This window comes from Acomys minous (genome assembly GCF_964271855.1).
Source record: "Acomys minous genome assembly, chromosome: 3".
NCBI lineage: Eukaryota > Metazoa > Chordata > Mammalia > Rodentia > Muridae > Acomys > Acomys minous.
Genome location: NC_140485.1, coordinates 69,885,046 through 69,900,047, shown reverse-complemented (window position 1 = coordinate 69,900,047; position 15,002 = coordinate 69,885,046). Strand labels below are relative to the sequence as shown.

The following is a 15,002-nucleotide window of genomic DNA, read 5'->3' as shown; positions in this document are numbered from 1 at the left end:
AGCCTTAAATTCACGGATTGAACTTCTTCTGATGGTCCTGTCTCCCCCTCTCTGGTGCTCTGATTACCGGAGTCCATCACTGTGGCCCATTCGAGCGGCGCTGGAACGGAACCCGGGGCTCTGTGCGTGCTGGGCAAGCACTCCACCAACGGAGCCACACACCGCCGCCCCGCCCCCCTCCCCCCCCCCCCGCTCCTTCCCCCAGCCCCCCCCCCCCCATCTTGTCCTTTTGCTGTTTTGAGACAACGTTTTTCTGCGTAGTTCTGACTGGCCTGGAACTCGCTACGTGATCCAGGCGGACCTCAAACCCAGGGCACTCCTCCTGCCTCAGTCTCCCAAGTGCTGAGATCACACGTCTGTGCCACAATCTGTACGCAGTCCAGGAGAGTTTTAAACTGGAGTCTAGAGAGCAGCAGTTCTCAACCCGTGGGTCGCGACCCCCTCCCCCACAGGGGTTGCGTGTCAGATATCCTACGTATCAGATATTTACATTATCCTACGTATCAGATTCATAACAGTAGCAAAATTACAGTTATGAAGTAGCAATGAAAATAATTTTGTGGCTGGGGGAGGGGTCATTACAACATGATTAATGAGTCACAGTGTTAGGAAGGCTGAGAGCCTCTGCTTTTAGAGGGAAAGGCTCCATCCAGCTGCCGCAGCAGAGATGGGTGTCACTGCTGTCTTGCCAGGGATCTTGTTCTGATGTAGCCCAAGGCACAGGAAGATTCTGCAGTTGCTGGGCCCATCTGATCCCCCTCAGAGGAGGACCAGGAAGTCCTCTTTCCTTGGAAATGTTGGGAGGAGGCAGAATGGTACTGAGGTGAGGGAGTGAGCGCAGACGCGCAGGGGCAGGCCGCTAGTAACCACAAGGATAGGGTAGCAACAAAGGCGAGCATTTATTGAACACCTACTGTGTGCCAGGCGCTGCCCAACAACGTGACACATGAACCCTTTCCATCCTCTCAAGTCTTCGAGGTAGGTGCTGTTATTAACCTCATTTGACAGATGAGGAAACTGAGGCCCAGAGAAATGAGGTGACTTGTCCAAGGCCAGGCAGCCGGTCGGTGCCAGAGGCTCCACCACTTGCCGCCTGGGTGTCCCCGGGCAGGTCACAAGCACTTCTCTGGGGGCCTTTCCCATCTGGCACCTTCCGGACTCCACCTCATAGTTTCTACAATGCAGTCGGTCTCTGGGTAGCTCTCAGCACACAGTAGGGGCTTAGTAAATGAACAGCCCTTCCTTCCTCTTTACTTGGATGCCAGAAAGCCTTGGGGCGGGCATAGCATCCTCTGCTTTCTCCTCCCAGGTCCTCTCCCAACGCCGGGTTCCCCCTCCGCGGTCCTGTCCAACCCTAGATCCGCGCAGGCCGGGTTCCCCTCCCTTCTCCTGACGTCGGTCATCACCCCCGCACCCCTGAGTCCTAGCAAGCTGCACCCTCTGTGGGCGTGTCGCGGAGCGGGGGCCCTGCAGATCCCCTTCTGTCGCGCCGCGCTGCCGGAATGGCAGGGCTGGGGCTAGGAGGCCGGGGCCTCGTCGTCCCCGCGGTGCCCGGCATAGAGCGCCGCTAGCGGTCGGAAGCGCGGGCCCCAGGCGCGGAGGAAGGCGAAGTCTTGCTCGGAGCCGGTGGAGCCGCTGTGCAGCGAGCTGAGCGAGGCTGCCGGCGAGCCCGCGCCCTCGAACGCGTAGGTCTGGAAGGCGTCGTAGGGCGGCACCGAGAGGTCCGCGTCCGCCAGCGCCACCTTGCGGCTGATGAAGTCCCTGAACACCGAGAAGTCCGGCTCTGGGCTGGACGGCCCCCGAGGCAGCGAGTGGCGCTCGGAGGATGAAGCTGCCTGCGGGGGACTGGCCGCGCCCCCGCCCCCGCCCCCGCCCCCTCCTGCGTCGCCGCCTTTGAGCTCCCCGAAATCGTAGAGGCTCCGCAGCGCTGACATGTCATAGGCCTCTGTGTCCTGCTCGCCGCCGCCCTCGTCGTTGTATTTGATCACGTTGTCCCGCATGTCCTCATCCACATCCGAGCTCAGGTGGCTCTTGTGGTGCCGCCTGAGGGTGAGGATCAGCAGAGCCAGCACTGTGGAGAGTCGAGATGGGGGACATAGGGAGACAGAGTGAGGACTGAGCTCAGCATAGGGCACTGCCTGGACCCCCTCGATCCCCCAAACTGATGGCTGAGCTTCGTCATTCTTGAAGGGTCCCTAGGTTTCCAATTTCCTACAGCCGAGAACTGAGCTGACAGTCAAGGTAGGTAGTGTGAGCTATGCATCTCAGGAGGTATGCAAATTACAGCTATTTGGCTATAATTTGGCAACTGGGGTTGCCAAGCAGAACGGTGCTGAGGATTTCATCCGATTTGAGGCCAGAATTAACCTCTGAGCCTCCACCCTCACTTGCAGGTGCTGTAAGGTTGAAGGCACCAGCTGTAAGGCCAGACGCAACTCTTCGCCCTGCCCTTCTCTAAAGTCCACCCTGGGCGTCCCTGCTTCTCATTCAGTGTCTCAGGGCAGGACCCCTAGGGTTCTCTCCCTGAGAGCTTTAGCCCCAGTGAGTCAACTCCAGGCCCCCAGGGGAAGAAGAGGTCCTTTCTCTGACTCATCGGTTCTCTGTATAGTCTCTTCACCAGCAGCAGCTGCAGGGAATCCATCACAGCTGTGGGTCCTCAGTGGGCCCTAGATCTGCTTCTGAGGCCCTCTCCCCGCCTCTTTCACTTATTTATTTATTTATTTATTTATTACGTCAAGTAGAGAGGCACAGCTCACCACAGGCCAGGTCCTGCCAGTAAATACCCAGTGGGACTTGAAAGCGGTTTTAGCTTGGTGCCTGGCAAGCATTGGATGTGTGCTTGCTGAGTGAATGAATGAATGAATGAATGAATGAATGAGGAGTTGCCCGGAGACCCGACTGAGAGGGGACGTGAATGACTGACTGACTCTACCTGCTTCTTGTCCTTCTTCCTCTGGCCTCCAAGACCTCACATTCCTCTCCTTTTCCTCCCTCCTCACTAATATCTTAGTTTGTCTTTCGGGCAGGTTCTCCCTCTGGCTTCCCCGGCTCCCCAGCAGTCTTCCCCACAGGACCCGTTACTTCATAACCCTCCCTCGCTTGGCACCCTCCGGCATGCCCGTGGCTCTGCTAACGACTTCAACATCTCCGCCTCAGCCCGGGGCCTCGCCCCTGAAACCCAGGCACATGCAACCCCCCCGCCCCCCGTCCTCTTGGTTGACCAAGAGAACCTCAAACTCCATACGTTCAAAGTGGAAATAACCGTTCTGCTTCCCACTACCCCCCTCCCTCCACCAAAGCTCAAAGAGCATGATGGGAAAGGGAGAGAAAGAGTGTAAGAGCTGGAGGAAGAGAGGGAGCAGTGGTGTGAGGTGCTGTCTTCTGGACTTGCTGTCACACTCCCGGCAGCCGCCGTGGTGACTTGCTCCAGAGATGGAGCCAGTCAACATTCCAGCAAGGATGGGACAGGGACCAACAAAGCCCCACCCTTAGGCCTAAAGGTATCAGTGGTCAGTGGGAGCGGAGAGAAGAGTCACTTTTCCCCAGGGATGTGGCCACTGGCAGGCTGACCATGCTCCAGGTGACCGACACACTCCCACGGCACTGACTGGACTCCATGGGTTATCGTAAAGACTCAAAGGGGACCTGAGGGTGGGAAGGATACATGTAAGGAAGGCTTGTGGGACTTGTGTGTGTGTGTGTGTGTGGGGGTGGGGACACAACCAAGATACATTGTATATATGTATGAAATAAATAATCATTTTAAAATCCATTTCATTTTGTGTGTATGGGCGTTTTTGCCTGCCTGTACGGGCCACATGTGTGCAGTGCCTGTGGAGGCCACAAGATGCGTCAGATCACTTGCAACTAAAGGTTACAGGTGGCTGTGAGCCCCTGGGAGTGGAACCCAGGACCTCTGGAAGAGCAGCCAGTGTTCTTAACTGCCGAGCCATCTTTCCAGCCCCAAGAAGGAATTAAAGAAAAAGGAAGAAGAGGAGGAGGAGAAGGAAGAGGAGGAGGAGGAGGAGGAGGAGACTCTTGTTCAGTGATAGATCCTATTGTGCAAACAGTCCAGTACCTAAGAGGGATTCCCTGGACGGCTGGGAGGATAGATGGGTGGACAGACACATGCCAAACTCTCTGGCAAGGGTTAGGCTCTTCTTGCTGTTCCAACCAGGCCTGTGGCCAGAGCCAGCTGTGAGGGCCACAGTTTACCACCTAACATGGTAGCTTACAACAGGGGAAGGGAGTGGGGGATGAAAACAGGCTTGAGGGAGGGCTGGAGGGAAGGACGGCATCAAGAGAGAAGATAGATGGACAATGTTTGGAGCTGGAGACCTGGAGCTATGAGGGGGATGCCCACGAGAGCAGATGGTGGTGATTGCGGGCGGCGGGCGACAGATGTGCCAGACCTGATCAGCGATTCCGCCCGTCACCTTTAGAGCACTGATGTGCACTTTCTTCGTTTGTGGGCAATTAGGCAGAAATTTGTTTGCACTGCCTCGGAAAATGAAACTGCTGTAAAGTGCACCCTCTGGAAAAAGGGTTTCTGAGCCGTGGGCTGTGGTGGGGAGGGAGGAGCAGTACTCCTGGCTAGGCAGAGTCTGTCCAGAGCCTCTGCGGGATCTGAAGAGGTGAAGCAGGTCACACAAAGGGGTGTGTGTGTGTGTGTGTGTGTGTCATCTCCTGGGGCGGGGGCAGGGCAGGGCCGGCGGACATGATCTGCAGAGAACTCCTAGCTTTGACTGCTCTGCCTACAGCCTGCACTTGGGTGGTTGTGGCTGTGAGAGCAGCCAAAGGCTGTTCCCATCTCTTTTCACCAGACGCTGAGGCTCAAATGGCTTCTGGTACCAGTGTCCCCAGTATCTCAAGACCTAGGTGCCCTAAGGTGATGTCCCCAGTTTTGTTTCATGGCAGGTGGCAGAATTAGGGACACAGATGAAGGAGGCCTAATTTTAAATCAGAAGGCCACCTGTGTCACCTTATTCAAGCCACTTAACTCTGTGAGCCTCAGTTTTTCCATCTGAGAAAGGGGTTGATACACTTGACTACACAGCCATGTCCCCAGACTCCCCACCCCATCTCTCTCTCTCTCTCTTAGGTTTTTTTGAGACAGGGTTTCTCTGTGTAACAGCCCTGGCTGTCCTGGAACTCGCTCTGTAGACCAGGCTGGCCTTGAACTCACAGAGATCCACTTGCTTCTGCCTCCCGAGCGCTGGGATTAAAGGCGTGCGCCACCACAAAAGGCAGCCAGGCTTTTCTTTATGGAGAACAAAAAGTGGCCATAGACAAGGGAATTTAAAAAGTGTTCTTGGTGTGTTCCCCCCACCACCACCACCCCTGGTCTTGAACTCCTTGTGTAGCCAAAGATGACCTTTAATTTCTGACACTCTTGTCTCCTCTTCTGGGAAATTGAGATCACCTGCGCCATGACACTGGGTTTATTCAGTGCTGGGGGTTGAACCCAGGGCTTCATGTATGCTAGGCAAGTACTCTACCAATTAGGCCATATCTCCAGCTCCCTGCTGATAAAGGATGTCACTCTATAGTTCAGGTTAATTTGGAATTTACTACATAGCCCAGGCTAGCCTCTAACTTGCAACAATCCTCCTGCCTCAGCTTTCCGAGTGCTAAGATTACAGGAATGAGCTATGAGCCTGGGCTATATGAGTGTTTTTAAATGCTAGGAGGTGTGTGGGGCACTGCATGAACTCTGTCCTAATTGGGCCATGATCTGCACTTCAGAGATTTCTCAGAGGAACTACAGGTAGAGGTTGGAGATGGATCTAGCCAGCTTGCTTATTTATTTATTTATTTATTTATTTATTTATTTATTTTAAAGATTTTATTTATGTATGAGTGCTCTATCTGCATGTACACTGCACACCAGAAGAGGGAATCAGATTCCAGTATAGAAGGTTGTGAGCCACCATGTGGTTGCTGGGAACTGAACTCAGGACCTCCGGAAGAGCAGACAGTGTTCTTACCCACTGAGCTATTTCTCCTAGGTAGCCTATTCGTATATGTAGGGGAAACTGAGGCTCCTTCCCGAGGGTGTGGTCTCTCAGGCAGTTCCATTAATGGTGGGAGGGAGGCTCTTGGACTCACCGACTAGGATGAGGACACAGACCAGGAGGGCAATCAGTGCTCCGGGACTGAGGGAGGCTGCCACCACGAAGGCGGTGGTGTTGCAGGACTGGATGGTGCCGGTGCTGTCACAGCCGCATATCCGGATGGTGAGGGTGCCTGTGCTGCTCAGTGTGGGTGGCCCGCTGTCCACAACAAGGATGGGCAGGAGGAACACGTCCTGCTCTTGCCGATTGAAGCCCACGTGCTGTGTGTGCACCGCAGCTGTGTTATCTGCACGGGAGAAGTGGACAGTGTGTGTCTTGGATCCTGGCCCTGCCACATCCTCATCCCACCTTAAGATTTGCCCCTTCGCACTCTCCAAACTGCTGCTTCTCCAAGGACCACATGTCTGTCCCCCCACCCCACCCCGCCCCTGTAACTCCTCTTCTTGTGCCCCGGCTGCTGAAGATCCTGTGCTCACCGAGCCCACGAGTGTCCTCAGCCGTCCCTGGATTCAGTTCCCAGCTGTCTTATTTTCTCAAATTCTAAGATTTTTGCTTCCAGCTGTGCCAAGGTACTGTCCCCAGCTAATCCAACATTCTGTCCCCAGCTGGACCAAGGTCCTGGCCTTGGCTATGCCAATTTTTCTCCCATTGATCTCAACAGCTTGCTTTATTTGGATTCTACTCCCATTTCCAATGCACTCTGCGTTTAGACCTCCTGTGGTCCTTGGTTGTGGTTTGTTGGACCTTGACAAATCCAAGGTCATCAGAGGTGGCTGGGAACACTGGCTGGCACTGTGGGACACTGGTGCCTGTGGCCGAGGGGCAGTTCTGCCCTCTGTGTTAGTCAGAAGTTCTGGAGCACAGGGGTCTTTCCCTCTCTCTCTCTCTCTCTCTCTCTCTCTCTCTCTCTCTCCCTTCCTCCCTCTCTCCCCCTCTCTCTCTCTCTCTGTGTCTCATTAAGAGGCTGAGTTTCGCCGGGCATGGTGGTACACGCCTTTAATCCCAGCACTCAGGAGGCAGAGGCTGGTGGATCGCTGTGAGTTCGAGGCCAGCCTGGTCTATAAAGTGAGTCCAGGACTGCCAAGGCTACACAGGGAAACCCTGTTTCGGGAAAAAAAAAAAAAAGAGGCTGAGTTTCCAGGGTGGGGATGCAGCCTTCATGGCCAGATGAAGCGTCCCAAAGCATCAAGCTCTCCCTACCCGATGTTTTCCTTGTAAACAGATGCTCAGAAAGAAGGGCAAGCTACACATGGTGCCTATTGCCCAACCCCAGCCTGCTGCAGACCAGGCAGGACCCGGAAAGGGCAGCTGGTGTTACAACACGGACTGCACTCCCTTTCCTTTTCTTGACTCCTCCACATCTGTCAGGAAGCATTGACCCCTGCTTCCTGGGGGGCACCCCTTAGTTCTGCACGATATGGGGGAGCTGAAGGGCTCAGAGCCTCAGAACTAAGCTGCTGCCTGCCTGCCTGCCTGCCAGACCCAGTTCTCCTTACCCTGGCCGTGGGCATGTGCTCTCACCTGAGCTCTTGGGAGCCCAGAGTCCCCTCCTAGCTTTGTGTGTGGGTCCCAGGTAGCTCAAGGAAGCCAATGCTTGTGTGGAGAGGCAAACAAATATTCCTGGTGCTCACTTATAAGGAAATCCTAGCTCAGGATGGAGCTAGTCTCTCTCCCGACGCCTGTTCTCAATAGTTCCTGCTTCCCAGCAGTTGCCCAAGTCCAGTCCTCCTCACTATGAACATAGCGGTAGGGAAAGAACCCCTGGGAAGACTGACTCACGACCTTGGACAAACATAGAAGGTGAGCAGAGGGCCAGATGTGACAAGATGGCCCATGAGGTGACAGGCAAACAAGGTCCCGTGTCTTATTCCATCCAACTGCTATACACAGTTGACCGTTACGCTGCAAGCCTCAGTGGAGCACTGGCTTCCTCCATGTTCACCAGTAAACAGAACCAGGATCTCGCCAGGCAGGGGGGATGGAACAGACGCGTCCCCAGCAGACAGCGGTTCTTCATAAATGCCGCTTAACAGTTCTCCCACTTGCTGCACCCCACACCTGCTCCCCATCTGGATGTCTCTGCATTGCTTTTATAAGTCCCTGTTATCTGGGACACCATCTCTGCCTTCTTCTTCTTCTTTTTTTTTTAAGATTTATTTATTATGCATACAGTATGAATCAGATCACATTATAGATGGTTGTGAGCCACCGTGTGGTTGCTGGGAATTGAACTCAGGACCTCTGGAAGAGCAGTCAGTGCTCTTAACCGCTGAGCCATCATCTCTCCAGGCCCCATCTCTGCCTTCTTGCCTGTGCAGACTGCTCATCCATCGCGTTCTACCCAGACAGTCACCTCCTCCCCATGGTCTTCTTTCGCCACTTCCCAAGGTAGAAAGGATTTACGACTCCAGCGCCCCACTTGGATGACTGGGGTCCACACACGGTTCTCTTGTGGCACTTGTCACCTTGGATGTGGCAAAGTGTGTGCCTGTTTCTCCACCAATGGCCGGCTGGAGCCTGGCCCTGTTCCAGTCTCAAGGAACAAAGTTTGAAGGGACCACAGCTCTTGGGCTAAGTGGCAGCAGCCATGGGTCAGCACCTTAAGCCCTGGCTTGCTCTCTGGGGCCTCCTGTTAAAGGCTGAGGCAGCCCAGGCTGAGAAAATACTACCTCCTGGCAGGGACAAAAGGAGGCTGAAGTGCAGGGGGGCGTGAAGAGAAGTAGAGATGGCATCAGTACCAACTGGACGCTCCCTGTACATCGGTCAGCCTCGGGCATTTGAATACACACTGCCACATTTAGCTCTCCCAACCATGGCTGGGCAGCGTCCTCCCTTTGTGTGTGTGGAAACTGAGGCTCAGCAAGAAGTGACTCGTGTGGTTGGTGTGACGGTTCAGCAGATGAAGGTGCTCTCACTGAGTCTGATGACCAGAGCTCGGTCCCTAGGGACCCTGTGGTAGAAGGAGAGAACCAACGCCTACAAGTTTATCCTGTGACCTGTAAATGCCACATGGCATGCCCACTCTGGACAAAAAAATAAATAAATGTAATTTTTAAAACTTTTAAGGAAGTGACCATGGGGCTGGAGAGATGGCTCAGCTGTTAAGAGTACAGATATTAGTGTTATAAAGGACAAGAGTTCCCGGCACCCATATTGGGCAGCTCACAGCTGCCTATAAGTCCAGCTCCAGGGGATCTCATGCCTCTGGCCTCCACCAACACTCACCCCTCTCCACAACTCCCCCCCCAAACTTTAAAATAAAAACATAGTGACTTGTTTCTTCATCCATCCATCTGTCCACCTGTCTACCCATCTATCTTTCATCTACTGATTTATCCACCCATCCATCCATCCATCACCCATCTATCGACCCATCCATCAATTCATCCACCTTCCACCGTCCTTCCGTAGATGCAGTTTCCCATCCATTCTCTAGCTTTCATGTGTGAAGGCCTTTCATCATCCACCTATCCTCCATCCATCTACCTTCCATCATTCATGAACAGATCCCTCTCCATCCCTTCTCTAGCCTTCATCCATCCATCTATCCATCCGCTACCCATCACCCATCTCACACACACACACACACACACACACACACACACACACACTCACACACACACACACACACACCACCCTCTATCATTCGTCCATAGGTTTATCTACCCATCAACTTTTAGCCTTCGTACATTCGCCCACCTTCCAGTATTCATCCATCTATTCGCCATCTTCCATCTGTCACCTGTCTACCCTCCAGCACTCACCCGCCCATCCTCAGTGTTCCATCTATCCCTCCATCTTCATCATCGACCTGCCGTGTTCCCATGTATCCTTCACCTATCCGCGCGTCCTTCTTCTTCCGCCATCCCCAACCTCCACTCGTTCATCCATCTCCCCTCACTGCCCATTTACCAACCCATTTCCTTCCCTCACCCCCCACCCCCTCCCTCTCTCTTTAGTCCTACAGCTCTTCATTAACTGCTGCCAGCTAGGCTGCCCGCTGGCTGCTGAGGGGAAACGATGGCAAGAGGTAAATCAGCTGTTGCCTGGATCTGAGCGCAGATTCAAAATGTGAGAGACAGACGCTAAGGGGAGGAGCCCACGGCTCTGTCTAGGACTATGGACGACCATGGGAGTGCTGGGAAGGGCCAAGGTAGGAAGACCGCATCACAGGACCTGACCCTGCTTGGGAGGTCAGGGAGAGTTTCTTAGGAGACGTGACAGACGCCAGAGTCAACGTCCCTGGATGGGCGAGTCCAGGAAATGAGAATGTCCTAAGTGCTGGCGCTGAGGCTGGAGCACAGCCTGTGGCTGGAGGGGAGGCAGAAGCCCACCCTAGGAAGTTCAGTGGGCCATTTTTTTTTGGTAAGGAACTTTCTACTTTCTAAAAAGCAGCGGGAGGTCATTGACTCTCTGGCTTTAAGCCAAGAAGTGACCCAGTGACGCCGCCGTCATCCATTCATTCCACAGCAAGTCCGAACTGAGCACTCTCTGTGTGTCAGGACTATTCTAGCCCCTGGAGACATGGCTGTGAATAAGATAGACACAGTTTCTCTCCTAGCTTGTAGCCAAGCACACTTATAATGGAAGATACAACCACTGACATGGACTACAGGTCGGAAGCATTGGTGTGTTTGTGTGAGACAATAGCAGTAGTGGCAGGGAGAGAGAAGTAGACAGATTTGAGAAATGAATGGCTGGCCCTGGCCCAGCTTCCAATTTGCCAAGCAAGACAGAGAGGGATGGGGTGTGTCTGGGTTGCCGTCTCCCACTATGTAGCCAGATGTCTGAGCCCTCAGAGTCCTGCCGGGCTTCTACTGCCCAGTGGAAGGGGATCCCAGAGGTACCGCTCTGACCCGCATCTAGCTGCTTTCCTCTGGGATGCCACTGACCACCCCGGGCCCGCCCCACCCTTCTATGTGGGACCCGTGCCCAGGAACAGCATCCATCCATCTGGCCAGACATCCATCAGCGTCAATCCCTGGCTGCAAAGGCAATATTTATAAATCACATCTCCAAACTGGCTACACATTTGTACAAAGAAGCAGATGGGTTGGGGTAGCCGCTTGCCACCTAAGATATTTATACGGTGAGGGGGGGGGCAGGGGGGCACGTTGAGGGGAAGGGGCTGAGGGACCGGAGGAGGAGAGCTTCTATGGCTGCTCTGACCTCAGCAGGCTAAAGTTACCTTGTCCCCAAAGCTTACAATAGAGGACCACTCCAGAAGGGAGCTCAGGAGGCCCTTAATAGGAGAAACATCGTAGGGTGTGTGTGTGTGTGTGGGACTTCAGGCCCTGGGGTTGGGAAGACCCTTGAACTTGGGGAGGCAGAAACAGGGATAACAGTGTCCCTGGGAGCCAGCTCAGTATACCAAGGCTGGGAAGGGGGGTCGGGGGGATGTGTGGCCTGAGTTATATTGGTTGTTGAATTACTTCCAAAACGATTAAAATAGCTGTGGTTTTGAGGCCTGGTTCTTCCTATAGCCTTAGCCTTTCTTGAAGCCATGCCCCTAACCTCACTGGAGGGGCCGATGCTAGGCAGAGCGGGCACTCCAGGGTCCAGCTCCAGCCGTTGCCTTTGTCCCCTGAGATCAGTTTATCAGAGTAGAGGCGCTGGCCGGTAATGGTTCTTAATAAGGCTCCTGTGAATACAGATGGTTTGGCTTCAGAGGGCTTAAGGCTTCTCCGTGTAGCGGGCAGAGTCTAAAACTCTTGGGAGCGATCACAGGGCTGTACAAGGACCAGAAAGAACCAGAGTGGTCTGTCCCGCCTACCCCCACCCCATACCTATTTTCCATTTGTTGGAAGCGTGCTGTTTCTGCCACCAGACAGTTTTCACTCCAGTTATCTGTGTGGCTCACTCCCTGGTTACTCTTAGTTTCTACTTTTTTTGGGGGGGGTTGGTTTTTTGAGACAGGGTTTCTCTGTGTAGCCTTGGCTGTCCTAGACTTGCTTTGTAGACCAGGCTGGACTCGAACCCACAGAGATCCGCCTGCCTCTGCCCCCAGAGTGCTGGGATTATAGGCGTGCACCACCACGCCTGGCAGTTTCTACTTATTTGCATGTATATATGTGTGTGTGGTAGACTTGTGTGAGCATGTATGTGTGGTGTGCTTGCCTGTGTGCGAGAGGCCAGAGGTCAGTGTCAGGTGTCTTCCTCTATGTTTTTTCACCTTAATTGTTGAGACAGGGTCTTGTTGGACAGGATCTCACTGACTAGGCTGCAAGCCTCCCAGTGACAGGGCTATGGACACATGCTACAGTGCCCAGCTTGCATGGGTGCTAGGGATTTGAACTCAGGTCCTCACTCTTGCGCAGCAGGCTCTTTACCCACTGGACCATCTCCTTACCCATTTTGCTGCCTGCTCTTTGTGGATCCCTTCAGAGAGGCTTTCCCAGACTACCTTTTGGTTTTAGCTTCGTGCCACACATTTTATTGAGCACCTACAAGGTGCCAGCGTTGCTCTTGGCACCCAAAGGCCTACGACAAGCAGGACAAGGCCCAGACTCTTGAGGAACAAGGCTGTGTTAATCCTCCTCCACGGCCGCTTGTTATGCCTGACATATTATTGATTTGTTTAATTCCTGTCTTGCTTCAGTAGAATATGAACTCCACAAGGGCGGAGATTCTCTTCCATCTGTCATTGAATTTCCAGAGCCCCGAGCAGAGCTTGCCACACAGGGGCTATGATGTCTCAACAGAGCTTAGGAGACTGAAAGTAGAAAGCGAGAGTCTGAGGTCTGCAGTCCGCACTGGTAGCCCTCCTCCCTCGGGGGTGCCTGACCACGTAAAGTGGTACTTAACCAGCCCCACTGGTTTTTCAGCCAATGAAACTAAGGCTTAAAGAGTTGCCAGGCAGTTATGTAGAGCCCTTAGGTGAGCCTGGGCTGCCTCCTGGGGTCCTCACACCTGTCCGTCATCGACACCTGCTTCCCTTAGCTTTGTTTTGTAAAGATTCCAATGCCAATGTCATGAAGATCTCTGGGGGACAGAGTTGGGCATCATGAAGGATGCAGCTCAGACAGGTGGGCCGTTTGCTTCTTCTGGGGGAAACTGAGTCAAGGATCATCCATACTCTATAGAAGTGTGTGTGTGTGTGTGTGTGTGTGTGTGTGTGTGTGTGTGTGTGTGCGCGCACCCTACAGGTGTGGCTATGAAACTCCAAAGTATAGATGTGAACTGAAAGCAGTTGTCTCAGTAGGCTCTGAAGGACCCTAAAGAGCTCTGGCAAGGGCCTTTTCCTTCTGAGGCAACTGAAATGGGGGAAGCCCTCCTCCATTGTGTCTGTGAGAATGCCACAAGAGACTTGAATTGGAAGCATGTTTGAACCACAGGTGTGTGTGTGTGGGGGGGTGTTGGGGTGTCAAATGCTGCCTTCCCCTGTCACTTGGCTCAGGGACTGTTCTCCAATGTCCACCCACCTGTTCCTCTGGATGATCTTCCAGGATCTTTTCCAACTGCCGTTCTCTGCCCTTGGGATGCAGCCCCTCACTTTGCCAACTCAGGCCCCAGTTCCTCAGGGCTTGGCCAGCGGCCGGGTGTCAGCCCTGGCCTGGCTTCATACCCTGTGACCTTAGACCCAGCTCCGGCTCTCTGAGAGCCTCAGTTTCTAATGGAGAACAGAGGGAGATGGCAATAAGCCAGCCCCCTGCCTCGTGCACCCTGGGAGTGGTGGGTGGCTCACCTTGGATGTCCAGCAGAGAGAAATGAGGGTTACTGGGTGCTTCCGGTACCAGGCGGAAATAGAAGCGGTGTCCACCCTGGGGCTCGTCTCTGTCCACCACACTGATAGTCTGGATGAACTGCAGGGTAGGGGAGAGGCAGAATACGGCGTGAGGCGGAGTGGGGGGGCGGCTCTGGTGTGACAGCAGCCCTGGTCCCCAGGCCCTTTGGGTACCTGGCCTGGCTTGGCATCTTCACATACAGCTGCCTCATAGGGTGTAGCCAGCTCTGGGGGATTGTCATTCACATCCAGGATTCGGATCCGCAGAGATGCCCGGGAGAGCTGAGCATGATTGTCTGTAAGGAGAGCGGGAGGGGGCAAGAGCTTCAGGCAGGGGTGACACCAGACAACCTACCAACTTCTAGATTAGGCAGCAGGTGGCGGGGGTGGGGGTGGGGGGGGTGGGGGGGACATACTTGACACACTGTGGGTTAACCAAATGGGCACAAGGACCGGGACTAGGGACATCAGGGATTGAGTGATTGACCTGTGATTCCCTATCCCAATCTGCTAAACACCCCACCACCCGCCACCATCCCCATAGCCACCTCTCCACCACGCCCTTCTCCACCACACGCCTCTCTTCCGCCGCCTCAGTAACCCTCTTCACTGTTGCCACCCCATCTCAGCCGTCACTGTCACCATCTCCCCCCCCCCCCCCCCCCCCGTCTTCACCGCTCTCCTCTCCATCCTCACCATAGTCCTCACCACTGCTGCTGCTATCCCCAATATTGTCACCACCAGGAGCACCTCACCGTCTGCATTGTTCGTGCTTTCACTGTTACCACCATTACTGTATCATCACTGCTACTGGGCCATCACCATGACTACCAGTGACGTTGTCCTTCCTAACTCCGGTAGGTAATGCCAGTAGGACTATCATCACCACATCCCCCTTCATCATCCCTCCACCACCATCAGCCTCGTGGCCACTGCCCCTCCCCTCTACACCATCACCACAACCGGTACCCAAACTGCTCCCATCAGCTACACTAGCCTCATCTCCAGCGCAGTCACAACCACAACCAGCCAGTTATTATTACTGTCACCTCTACCACAGTCACCAGGGATACCTTCAGATAAGCCCTGGCCTCCAGCACTGTGTTACCACCATGACTATCTCTGCCCCGTCACCTAGAGATTACTGAAAACTCCCAGAGCACACATCTCCATCACCCTGCTTGTAGTTTATTATAATTTGAGTC

The 15,002-nt window shown here is 54.1% G+C and overlaps 1 protein-coding gene across 3 annotated transcripts in view; it reads right to left on the bottom strand.

Annotated features, from left to right (window-relative positions):
• Window positions 1-877: 877 nt before the first annotated feature.
• CDH22 (cadherin 22) overlaps window positions 878-15,002 on the bottom strand; it is a 126,259-nt gene continuing 112,134 nt past the window's right edge. For all 3 annotated transcript variants that reach the window (XM_084777686.1, XM_084777687.1, XM_084777688.1), the window contains 4 exons: window positions 13,972-14,093; window positions 13,759-13,876; window positions 6,109-6,360; window positions 878-2,071 (listed from right to left, as the gene is read on the bottom strand). In XM_084777686.1, the coding sequence (XP_084633812.1) occupies window positions 1,518-2,071; window positions 6,109-6,360; window positions 13,759-13,876; window positions 13,972-14,093 (1,046 nt within the window). In that variant the 3' untranslated portion in view covers window positions 878-1,517. The remainder of the gene's footprint in view (window positions 2,072-6,108; window positions 6,361-13,758; window positions 13,877-13,971; window positions 14,094-15,002) is intronic.